Source organism: Puma concolor, chromosome A1, assembly GCF_028749965.1.
Source record: "Puma concolor isolate L17-30 chromosome A1, mPumCon1.1.hap2, whole genome shotgun sequence".
Taxonomy (NCBI): Eukaryota; Metazoa; Chordata; class Mammalia; order Carnivora; family Felidae; genus Puma; species Puma concolor.
In genome coordinates, this window is record NC_141667.1 from 68,477,547 (window position 1) to 68,490,088 (window position 12,542).

Below are 12,542 nucleotides of genomic sequence, written 5' to 3' on the forward strand. Positions count from 1 at the left end.
TGTTTGAAAATATACATCCCCGGTTTTTCCTACTATTGCATGATTTCCTTACTTCTTTAAATCTACTTGTTTCCACAGATATTCTTGAGAAGACAGTACATTCTGCTAATTTATAAAGAAGCAGCAAGTCAGTCTGCTTCTAAGTTCTTTGGGACATTTTGCCCAGCAAAGAGGGGAAGAGGCAGTAACAGCCTTAAGTGCAAGGCACGTCATGTAGATCATATAGTCAGGTGTATGTTCATGGCTCTTTTCCTTAGTTGGCACCCTTTTTTATTCTGCCTTGAAGCTGATGTTTATTTTCATTCTGTAAAAGATTTAATATATAGCAAGTCTGGTTAGATTTTCTCTAAAATGTTAATATTTCCACTCTTCCCATGAGTTAAGTTTAGCATTCCACGCATAGCTACCCAAATTAGAAAAGCAAGCAAAACTAAAGGCCTATGGTGTATTAAATATCATAGCTCTAGTGAGTTACCATAAATGATACTTAGTTTCCCATTCCCTTTTCCTTCATCAAGAATTTATTGAGCACCTCTTTGACATAAGACCTGTGATACTGTGATTTATAATAAGAAATATGTATTTGGTGTTTATTCCCATTTCTGGCACAGAGCTCCTAAAACCATTGGAATTTCCTATATGATAAGAGCAGTAGAGGTGAAGGAACATCTTTTGTTATTCATAGCAAGCCCTTTTGAACCCACTGGTGAGGTCACTTTTGGAAAGTCCCTAAGGATGGGGGCTGGGTACAAGGGGAGCCAGCCATAATTAAGGAGTTGGGATTTTCAGCCCCAGCCCCTGACCTCTGGAGAGGAAAGAGGTGTTGGAGATTGAGTTCAATCATTGATAGCCAACAACTTCATCAATTGTGCCTATGTACTAAAGTCTCCATAAAACCCCAAAGGATGGGATTCTGAGGGGTTGGTGAATTCGTGGAGATGCAGTGAGTGTTGCTCAGAGCCCCTTTCTCATACTTTGTCTTGTGCATGTCTTCCATTTGGCCATTTTTGAGTTTTTATAATGAACTGGTGATCTCGTAAGTAAACTGTTTCTCTGAGTTCTGAGAACCCCTCTAGCAAATTAATCTGACGAGGAGGCAATCTGGAGGGATTCAGCCCTTAACATGTGTGATCTGACATTATCTCCAGGTTGATAGCATGAGAATTGAGTTAAATTGCAGGCCACCCAGTCATTGTCCTCTGAGAATTGAATTGCTTGGTTAGGTGTTGGAAAAAACATTCAGTGGAGGCTCTTTTCTGCGGAGCATAGAGAAAGGAATAAAACCTGGCCCCTGATTTAGGGGGAACTTAGTCATATAAAAATAATAAAGCAGTTATGTCACACTTATTCAAAGCCAAGCACTGTGTTGAGCACTTTCTCTTTGTTTCATCTTTATTATTATTATTATTATTATTATTATTTAAATTTTTCATCTTGAGACTCCATGCCCAATGTGGAACCTGAACTCATGACCCCAGAGATCAAGAGTCTCATGCTCCACCAACTGAACCAGCCAGGCATCCTAAGCACTTTTTTAAAAATTATCTAATCTTCATATCCACTATATAAGTAGTTGGTGATACCTCTATTTTATTGTTGAGAAACCTGAGGCCCAGAGGGATTTACTAACTTGTCCAAGATCACACCATGGGTAAACTGGCAGAGCTGAGACATAAGTGGACTTCCACTCTTGTAGACTTAGCCATTTTGTCAGGCTAGGGAGGTAAAAGATGTACTTACATGTGGGCAGGATGTGTCAAGTGTCACAGAGTGGAACTCTGAAAAAGTTTAAGTGCCCACTAGGATAATTTGCTTACGGCTGAGGGTAAAATCTATGATGTTATTGTGAAGGAAGTGGATTTTGAAGGCTGGCTAGATTAGGGCAGTAGATTTCACGCTGAATTTCCACCTCCTGGTGGTGAAGAGAGTACAGGAAGACTTTATTTTTTATTTTTATTTTTTATTTTTTTAAGGGTATTTATTCATTTTTGAGAGAGGCAGGTGGAGCATACACACCCCCCTGCAAGCAGGGGAGGAACAGAGTGAGACAGAGAGAAACCTAAGCAGGCTCTCCATGCTGTCAGCACAGAGTCAGATGTGGGGCTTGATGTCACAAACCCTGAGATGAATACATGAGCTGAAATCAGGAGCTGGCCACCCAACTGGCTGAGCCACCCAGGTGCCCCAGGAGGACTTTCTTGAGGGTTGTGTGAGCACTGACGGTTTTGATCCAGTCGCCTTTCAGATTCTCTTTCCTGACGGGAATCTGCCTGCCATAGTGTACTTGCTTTGCTGGCTCTTCTCTCCAGCCTGCCCTTTACCAGCGGACCATTTCCCATTGTCCGAAAGAAAGGCAGACCTTTTCCTCATCCAGAATCCATTACACTGTTTTGTCCTTAAATGTTAAAAACCCCCTGAGCTGGTGTTTGGAAACTAAATGGCCTTAATTATTAATGACTTCCTTTGCTAAGTCATTTCCTCATTTTTACTTTGGACAAAATTGAAGGAAGACCCAATTGATTTGTCACCTGATAGAGGATTTGAAATAATTTTAGGTATGTATCACTACTAGACACATAACTCTTAATTTCTTTACGTACAACTCTACTTATTTATGTGAACAAGATTTCTCAGCATTGAAATCTATCCAGATAAAAACAGGAATGGGATTATTGCCGACCTGTTTTATTCCAGCACAAAATAATAGTCATGAAAGCATATGATCTATGTCCTTGTTGGGAAAACAAAACTACCTTGTTTATCTCATTAAGAATTACTTTCCAACAAAAGTTTATTTTTTACTCTTAATTGTTTTTCAACATTATTTTGGTATACTAATAATCTATTAATAATTGTAATGGCTTAGTTCAGAAGAAATTTTTAACACCTAGAGCTTTATAAAACTTAAATTTATTTCTATTTTTTGTCATTGAGAAGTGAATAAAACTTTCAAGTGGTACAACATGTATTACTTTGGGATAAATTTTTGGGAGGAGGTGGAATTGAAATGCAAATACAAGGAGAATAAAGAATGCCATGAAATTTCCAAATGTAAACTCATTTCATGTATTTTTAAAATGGGTGACTGTGGGTATCCAATTTCTATGGTATTTTATTGCATTGGATACATTGAAAAGAGTTGTGACACAATTCCATTTTAAAGTGTCAATATTTTCTGTATCCTGCAAATGATGTACATTGGTATTGTTTCAACTTTTTTTTTTTTTAAATCAAGTGTACTTGACATAGACTATCCTATTAGTTTCAGGGGTACATCACAGTGATTTGGTATTTTTATACATTACTAAATGATCCCCATGATAAATCTAGTTACCATTTGTCACCATAAAAAGTTGGAACTATAAAACTTTTGATAAAAAATGTTTGATATCACCTTAGAAGCATGCACTAGGGGACAATAGTTTTTCAGACTCTTTTGTACTGGGTAAAAAGCTGAAAGAACTCCAAGTTAAGACCTCCTAGATCTGAGCTCAAACTATGAGGCAGAAAAAAATATGAATTTTCTCAATTTTACCTTAGCTAAAGAAGCCTTTTTAAAGCGGTTCTTACATATAATGATATGTACTTCGTATATATTTTATATTCTATTATACTTGCATCAAATAAAAACCTCTAAAGCAGGGATCTAGCATATTCCTGTGAAGCAGAACCAACTTTAGAGATGGAATAGTCCACCTGCTGCACTAGGTGAGATAAATTGACAGAAAGTGACTTGGAGGGGCACCTGGGTGGCTCAGTCGGTTAAGCATCTGACTTCTGCTCTGGTCATGATCTTGTGGTTTTCGAGTTCAACCCCCGTGTCGGGCTCTGTGCTGACATCTCAGAGCCTGGAGCCTGCTTCAGATTCTGTTTCCCTCTCTTTTTCTGCCCCCTCCCCACCATCATGTGCACACATGCGCTCTCTCTCTCAAATAAATAAATATTAAAAATTAAAAAAAAAAGATGACTTGGAAAAGGTTTACTGTGTGTTGCTCTAAATTGTGTGGTCCCCTTGAAGGGGTTGGGGGGAATGCAAGAGTACTGCCAGGATTGGATGTGAGCGTTTACTCAGTCTTCTTCCCTTGAATTGTGTCCTCCTATCACAAGAAGAAAACTTGGTATTTAAGAGATTTGCCACTTCTTAATTCCAGCCAGCCAGTCACAGATAGGTGTTGTCATTGAGCCCATGGGTGCTGAAAGGAAAGATGGCACCCTTCTGCTGCTACCATGTCTCACAGCCCCTCCAGCATGCACAGGTGTAGATCACAGTTCTTTAGCTAGAACGCTTTCATTCTACTCCGAGGACCTCAGGGACCGAGCAGATGACTTCGCAGGTTCAGAAGTGCCTTTTTTGTTTTTGAACCTGCCTTTCTGACCCACGAGGAAGGATGTCTGTGACACACTGTGTCTCTCTCAGTGTGTACTTTGGTAGCTCCGCCAAAGGAGCAGAGGATGCAATGCCTTCATTTCCACCCAGCTCACACTCCCAAGTTGATCATTTTGATGATGAGGAAAGCAGAGGGATCCAGGAGAGTACTGGGTCAGGGAAGGAGAAATTGGAAGCAGACCAACCAGAGAAACGATCTTTCATGTGTAGACATATTTTCCTAGCATCTTTCTCCTCCACACCCAATTCTTTATAATCTAGCCTTCAGCTTTTTAGCAGAATGCCTTGTTTGATCTTGCAGTTGACATGTAGCAAAATCAGTGTCTTAAAAGTCTCTATGTTTTTGCTAAAGCAGTAACTGCTTAAATACCACCCTTGGGCTTTTTGAATGAAGAAACTTAAAAAAGCAGGAATCTGGCTGCCTGTTTGGGATGAATGGGCTGATGTCAGGCATTTGAACTTTAAAGAATTAGCCAGTAGATGATGAAACACTTCTATTTTCCAAATTTTGTGTTTCAAGATTCAGTTTTGTTTTGCCTAATTTAATGAGTGGCTGTTTTGCCAAATTCTCCTGTTTGACCATAATTTGTGGTGTTAGAAAAAATGTCTTATTTTGCTAACTTGCTATGCTTTCTGCCATTTTTTCCATAGTACTCAGTCTAAAGTTGGTGAAACCAAGGCATAGTGACTTTGTACTGTCACTGTAACAACTATAACACTAAACTGTATCTCCAATTAAAAGCTCATTCTTAATTCATGAATATCACATTTCTTATGATAAATCGTGGGGTTAGGCAATATGAAATCAGATGAGTTTTACTGGAACCTAATACATAATCTGTTGCATTGGGAACAGTTGTAATCTGCCCTGATTGTCTTAAGCATCAGATACAGGTTTTTAATCTTTTAATTTAGATAAGAAAATGTGAATAAATTGGATAAAATTTAACCTAAAAGTTTACAAATTTATCATATTTGAGTGTTCTTAAAATGAAATCATTTATATAATGAAATCCTGCTTTACTAATTGGCTATTTGTCCTTCCCCTCATATAACAGAATAAGGCATTGTCACTTGCTTAGAAAAATCTTTTTTCACTTAATGTCACACATTTATCCTCATGCCTACTCTGTAAATTAAAAGCATTGGCAACATTTAAATGACATCACTAGTTTAATTTAGGTTGATAGGTGTCAAATTGAGCTACAAATTTTGTGAGATTCCTAATACTATTAAAATGCAAAGTGTTTTTGTAACTGAAAATCCGTGCATATCCATCACCAAATTTTGACATCACAGGAATGACTTTTAAGAATTTCCCCCAGATCAAGTAGCTAAATAGATCCTGGGAAAGTTGATTTTGTTTCTGACAGCCACTCTTCCTGAATTGAAGGCAAGGGTCATTTAAGACGAGGGCACTCAAACGTGAACAGAGCCAAACCACACAAAAGCCTGGTCATGGTCTGATGCACACAAGCTTGAAACGTTCACATATAACATGTTAAAAAACGAACAAGGAAGGTACCGTAAAGCATTGGACACTGGCATTGCAGTGTTGTGTAAACTGTAGAGAACTGTGTGGACCCATATTAACCTATAGTGACTAATAGTCCAGAGACAAAAATGATGACAGGACCTAGATTTAGGGTCCTTAAGAAACTATAGCAATCCCCTGATTAGCTTACTTTACCAAATGTGACTAGCCTCCTGAAATAAGGCCCATTGTCCTTTTTTTAAAATTTTTTTTTTAATTTTAGAGAGAACACAATTTGGGGAGAGGAGCAGAGAGAAAATCTTAAGCAGGCTCCACACTGAGGGTGGGGCTCAATCCCACAATCCTGGGATCATGACTTGAGCTGAAATCAGGAGTCAGACACCCAGCCAAGTGAGCCACGCAGGCACCCCAAAGTCCATTGTTTTTTTAATGTGAACAATATATATAATGAATTGGATGCCCCTAACTGTGTAAATGGTCTTGCTAGCATTAATATTAAGAATAAAATATAGGAGCGCCTGGGTGGCTCAGTTAAGCGTCCTACTTTGGCTCAGGTCATGATCTCACAGCTCGTGAGTTCGAGCCCCACGTCAGGGTCTGTGCTGACAGCTCGGAGCCTGGAGCCTACTTCAGATTTTGTGTCTCCCTCTCTCTCTGCCCCTAACCCACTCGCATCCTGTCTCTCTCTCTCTCTCAAAAATAAAATAAACATTAAAAATAACCATATGCCAATAACTGATCTCTTGTAGATCGTCTGTAGTCATCATTTTTTTTTTTTTAAATTTTTTTTTTTTTCAACGTGTTTTTTTTTTTTTTTTTTTTTTTTTTTTTATTTATTTTTGGGACAGAGAGAGACAGAGCATGAACGGGGGGAGGGGCAGAGAGAGAGGGAGACACAGAATCGGAAACAGGCTCCAGGCTCCGAGCCATCAGCCCAGAGCCTGACGCGGGGCTCGAACTCACGGACCGCGAGATCGTGACCTGGCTGAAGTCGGACGCTTAACCGACTGCGCCACCCAGGCGCCCCTGTAGTCATCATTTAAAAGAATAGTGAGTTATGGCAGAAGGTAGCTTTCAGAACTCTAAAAAGTAGCCTAGTCCTGTGGGATATGGCTACATGTCCCTTGTGTTGCACTTCACATACAGGTTTTTTTTTGAACTTAGTTTTGACACTTCTACAAAATAGCATCATTATCCTGAATTTTCCCTTCTAGTGGAAAAAATAGAAGCGAATACATCCTTTATAGTAGACCTTCACTGATACCCCACCATGTGTAAAGCACTGTGTTAACAGTCATGAAGCAGTACAGTGATGCATCCTTCATTTTATTAAGATTTTGATGCCTTATTAACTTTTATTAATAATTTAAAAATAATTTAAAAATATATTTTATGAAATATATACATAATTCATGTTTCTAGATATTTTGGATGGTAAACAACTGTTTGGCTTTATCTAAAAGAAAGAATTGCTCCAAATGGAGTGATTTATGCAGTGTAGGAAAATTGCCCTCAATGTTTTATTTCTTAAAGTGGATAGTGGTTAAACAGTCATTCATTTTATAATACTTTGTTAAACTGTTCATATTTCACGTGTGTGTGTGTGTGTGTGTGTGTGTGTGTGTGTGTGTGTGTGGTCCATTATAACACAGTGAAAAAGGAGTGGGAGAAAAAGATTTTTTCCAACCTGAAAATATCTCCTAGGACACTGCCTAAAATTCCGTTGTGATCAATTAAGTATTTTAGTTAATATTTGGCTTTCCTTTTTCCTCTTTAAAATGGAACTGTTGGGGTGCCTGGGTGGCTCAGTTGGTTAAACATCTGACTTGTGATTTCAGCTTAGGTCATGATTTTAGGTTCATGAGTTTGTGTGCCCTGCATTACCCTGAGTCAGGCTCTGCGCTGAGAGCAGGGAGCCTGCTTGGAATTACCTCTCTCTCTCCCTTTCTCTCTGCCCCTCTCTCTAAACAAACAAACAAACATTAAAAAAATTTAATGAGATAGAACTATTGCGTGGCCAATAATACATGAAAACACTAGCCTTTTAGTGTGATGGGTTTGTCAGCTCACCTCTTCTCTGTAGTGCAAGCATCTGAGCTAATGTAGATGGGATGATTCTGAAAGGTGGTTTGATAAGGGGGGAAGAAGCTTGGGAAAGGAAAATAGTAGTGCATGTCAGCAACATGGAAAGTCAGTAAATCTCAATAATGTGTAACCTTTCTCACCTTTGCAGATTTCAGTAACCCAACACAACCTAGCTTTACTGAATTGCCTAGCTTTCTTCTCAAATCGTAGTGTGACAACATATCACTAATTTGACCTAATTAGTTAAAATACAGTGTTCTAAAAGTATAGTTATTACTTTTAAGTGCATCTTTAGCAACATAAAGAAAGCTAATAATTATTGCCTAATTAGGGCTTTTTAAAGAATGCTACATCCACAAATAGAAAAGAGTAATGTATAGTTAGCATATGAATGTTATATGAGGGATACTTCAGAAGTGCTCCCAGTAAGTTAGTGCTTGTAAGTAGCATTTGTGTGTAGTCTGTAAGTAGCCTGTAGTCTGTTTTCCTTATGAGACTTTTAAGACCCTATTATTAAAGAGAAAGGGAATACATATCTACAGGTTTTTAGTTAGTAGTCACTGTTTTGAATATAAAAGAACCATGAATTATATTGTATTACTGCCAATACCTTATTTATTTATGCTGTGTATATGAGAGTCCTGTGACTGTTAGCAAAATAGTCCTGACAGTCACATAATTTATTTTGAAGAAGTCTTGCTAAACTGTTTCTGAATGTCTGAGAGACAGCACATATGTGATTTTTTTCCCTGAAATTCTTTTAAAAAAATTTTTTTTAATGTTTTATTTTTGACAGAGAGAGAGAGAGAGAGAGACAGAGCATGAGCGGGGGAGGGGCAGAGAGAGAGGGAGACAGAATCCGAAGCAGGCTCCAGGCTCTGAGCTGTCAGCACAGAGCCCGACGCGGGGCTCGAACTCACCACGAGATTATGACCTGAGCCAAAATCAGACTGAGAGAGAGAGAGAGAGAGAGAGAGAGAGAGAGAGAGAGAGAGGGAATGAGCAGGTGAGGGGCATAGAGAGGGGGGAACAGAGGGTCCAAAGCAGGCTCTGTGCTGACAGCAGCAAGCCCGATGTGGGGCTCGAACTCACAAAACACGAGATCATGACCTGAGCTGAAGTCAGATGCTTAACTGACTGAGCCATGCAGGTGCCCCTACCTGAAATTCTTTTGGAAAAACATCCATCTTGTGTTCATTTCAAAAATTATTTGCATAGTGTAGATAACCAGATATTGGTTTGTTTAGAAAGTATGTACACATACATCATTTAAAATTTAGCTATTTGAAAATATTCCTGGATTTATTTATCTACCTGTTTATTAATTTTTCAGAAGATTCAGGTAGGGGCACCTGCATGGCTCAGTCAGTTAAGCATCTGACTTCAGCTCAGGTCATGATCTCGCGTTTTGTGAGTTCGAGCCCCACATCGGGCTTGCTGCTGACAGCACAGAGCCTGCTTTGGACCCTCTGTTCCCCCCTTTCTATGTCCCTCACCTGCTCATTCTCTCTCTCTCTCTCTCTCTCTCTCTCTCTCTCAAATAAACATTAGGGGGAAAAAAGATTCAGATGGATGGAAACAGGCAAACGTGATAAGCAACTTCACTTGCTCTGAGGTGATTGGTTATTAGACTAAGAAAAGACTAATCAGTCTAAAGAGATGAGAAGTGGAGCAAACCTGGGTTTATTCTTAGGCTAGTCACACAGGACTTGGGTTCACATGATGATCTCCTTTACTTAGTGCTGCTTCCATTCGTGTTATTAACACTGGGTGTTGGGCTCTCTGCTGTGTTCTGTCTTCCCCCCCCTCCCCTGCCACAGCCTGGGATACACCCCTAGGTACATGAAGGTCCCTTCATTTATGTATAAATTCGTAATAGCTGCTGAAACAATACCACATTTTTAAAAAGTTTATTAGGAACAATAAAAATATTAATGTTGGTGCACACCCACTGTCTAGAGCACAAATGAATCAATCCTTCCTGCCACTGTCCCAGGGCCACACCACATGGAGTTCACATTTGAGAAGCAGCTCCATCTCAGATCTGTGCCTGCAACTTAGGGAGTCTGCCCTTGGAATTGTTATTAATGGTCATGGCAAAATGGACAATGACCAGCTAGTGCCAATGTCTGATAGCACATGGGGTGATTCAGGGGAACTGGTTTTTGTCCCACTCGTCATATCTGGTGAAATTTTCTGTAGGCTCCAGACTAACTTTCTAATGCCTGGATTCTGAATGTTGCTCCGACATGAACTTACCTTTAATGTTTTTAATATATCTTCAGTCTTACCTTTCCATTTCAGAATTCCAAAATAGGAACAAAATTCAGATATTGAATCCATGTCAAATTCCTTATAGTGATCGTTTTTGGAGCTCTTAATTGAAACCTCTGTTTTCTCTGTCCAAGGTGTATTCATTGCTGTTTATTTTTCCTGATGAGTAGTCAAACGTGCCTCCAAGTGTTCTAAAGAGTGTGTCTCTCCCAGCGGACCCTTAATTTTGAACTGTTTGAGGGTGGGGTGCAGGTGGCACATGGAAACCTATGTAAGGTGGTTTAGAGCTAATGTCTGGCACCAGACTGCTGGTTTGCAAAGCTGGTCCCACCACTCATGAGCTGTAGGACCTTGGGAAAGGCCCGTTTTTCTTATCTTTAACGATGGGGATAATATTAACCTTTTAGGATTATTTTGAAGATTATATGAGTAAATAGACATGAAGTGCTTGGGATAGCAACTGATACATAGTAAGTGCTCAATAAATATTAGCTCTTGATAGTATTACAACCTCACTTCATGGCTCAAAAATTATCAGTGGTTAGTGGTGATTACTATTAGGATCAGAGGACTTGAACTCTGGACATACTTCTGCAAGATGCCACTTTGAAGAAAACAACCTGCATGTCACCTAGAGTTAATTGAACAAGGACTTTGGGGGTCCCCTTGCTGGTTTTTCCTGCACTTCCCAGAGTGAGGTGCATGCCACTTGAGAGGAGTCGTCATCATCAGTGCCCATGTGTCACTTCCCCTGCAGACTTAACAGCCTCCCTTCTGAGTGAGAATGGGATCCAGACTTCCTCCATGGGCCTAGACACTTCACTTACCTTTATTTGAATCATGATTTCCAACATTGTGTCTGCCGGGGGCTCCCTCTGCTGGTGCATCTAGCCTGTATGCAAATATGTGGAATAGTGGCTTTTAAACAGTCAGTTTTAGGCTTTTAGGGATGTTTGCATAAAAAAACACATTTGAAAACTTTTTTTTTTCCCCCATGTGAGTGATAGAAATCACATCTATATTACTCTTTTTTTTTGCCATTTGCATTATAAGTTGAAATATTTTTGGTCTGATTTAGAATGGGGACTATCATGGCATGCCAAAAAACAGTAATTTCTTCACAACGTGGTTATCAGGGATTGGTTATTAGGTCTTACATACCAGTGTATAGTGCTAAATATCTTAGAATCCTATTTTAGTAGTCTAAATATCCATGAAGTGGGGACTTCGTTAACTCTTAAAGTTTCAAAAGGGCCCATTTTAAAGTGGTGTCATATCCTAGACCCTCTTGGACACGATTATGTATTAAAGGCTCAGTACACATCAGAAAATGGTACCTAAGATTTGCTGGGTGATTCATTATTTATTTAGAATTATAATTTATCAATAAAATGTGCCACGATGTCCCTGAAGTTGGAGTTTAAAATAACTTCTTGTCTCCTTTTGTTTTTCTCACCACTGTCTCTTTTCTTCCATCTTTCCTTCCCCCTCTTTGCTCCTAGGATCAAACAGCGTCAATCGAGTAACAGGAAACATGGAAAATGGAGAAAATGAAGGAACAACTCAAATCACTGCACCTTCACCAATAAAAAGGTCAGTCAGTTAACCGAAAGAACATACTACTGTGTGCTGTCACAAAAATGCTTTTTCCTGTTGGCAAGGTTAAGAATCTCTTTCCTTTGATAGTTAATACATTTGATCGAAATAATCTGCGAGAAAGAATACCTGAAAGATGCCAGTGGAATAGAAACATCAGGACCTGCCTCTCTCATTTTGAAGGAAATGCTCCTGCTGGCATGGTGAACTCTCAGTCTGTGATCTGCGTTCTCGGCAGCCCAGGGAAAATTCCACGTGCTTTTTAAAATGGCATGATATAATGGACTTACTCAGAGGGACCTCTGAAATAAAGTAGATGATATTCATGTTTAATGTGCTGTGTTCATTACTGTGGTGCACTGAACTGTGGCCCTGGAAAGAGGGTTTATAGCATTTAGAGGCGCAGGGCTTCAGAAGTCAGTGATTGCATATGTATGAAGAGTTGTCATGGTCCTCTGCATCAATTTTCCCAGCAGCAATCCCCAGCAGAAAGACTTTCTCTCAATATATTACATGGATTGTTTCCATGAAAGATCAGCCTTGTTCTCTGTTAAGACGCTGTTTCCGCGTCAGTTTTTCCTATCTCCAATTATGTTCACGGACCAGCATTTGAGAAATACAATGAGCAGCTTTCATCAGCTCACTTTGTCTATAGAGATAGCTCCCTACATCATGGAGAAATCCAAGCAGTCAGAAATATGTGAC

The 12,542-nt window shown here is 39.4% G+C and overlaps 1 protein-coding gene across 6 annotated transcripts in view; it reads left to right on the forward strand.

Moving 5' to 3' along the window:
- Positions 1-12,542, forward strand: part of EPB41L4A (erythrocyte membrane protein band 4.1 like 4A) — a 255,704-nt gene that overhangs the window by 195,875 nt on the left and 47,287 nt on the right. For all 6 annotated transcript variants that reach the window (XM_025924337.2, XM_086683617.1, XM_086683457.1 and 3 more), the window contains exon 13: positions 11,744-11,834. In XM_025924337.2, the coding sequence (XP_025780122.1) occupies positions 11,744-11,834 (91 nt within the window). The remainder of the gene's footprint in view (positions 1-11,743; positions 11,835-12,542) is intronic.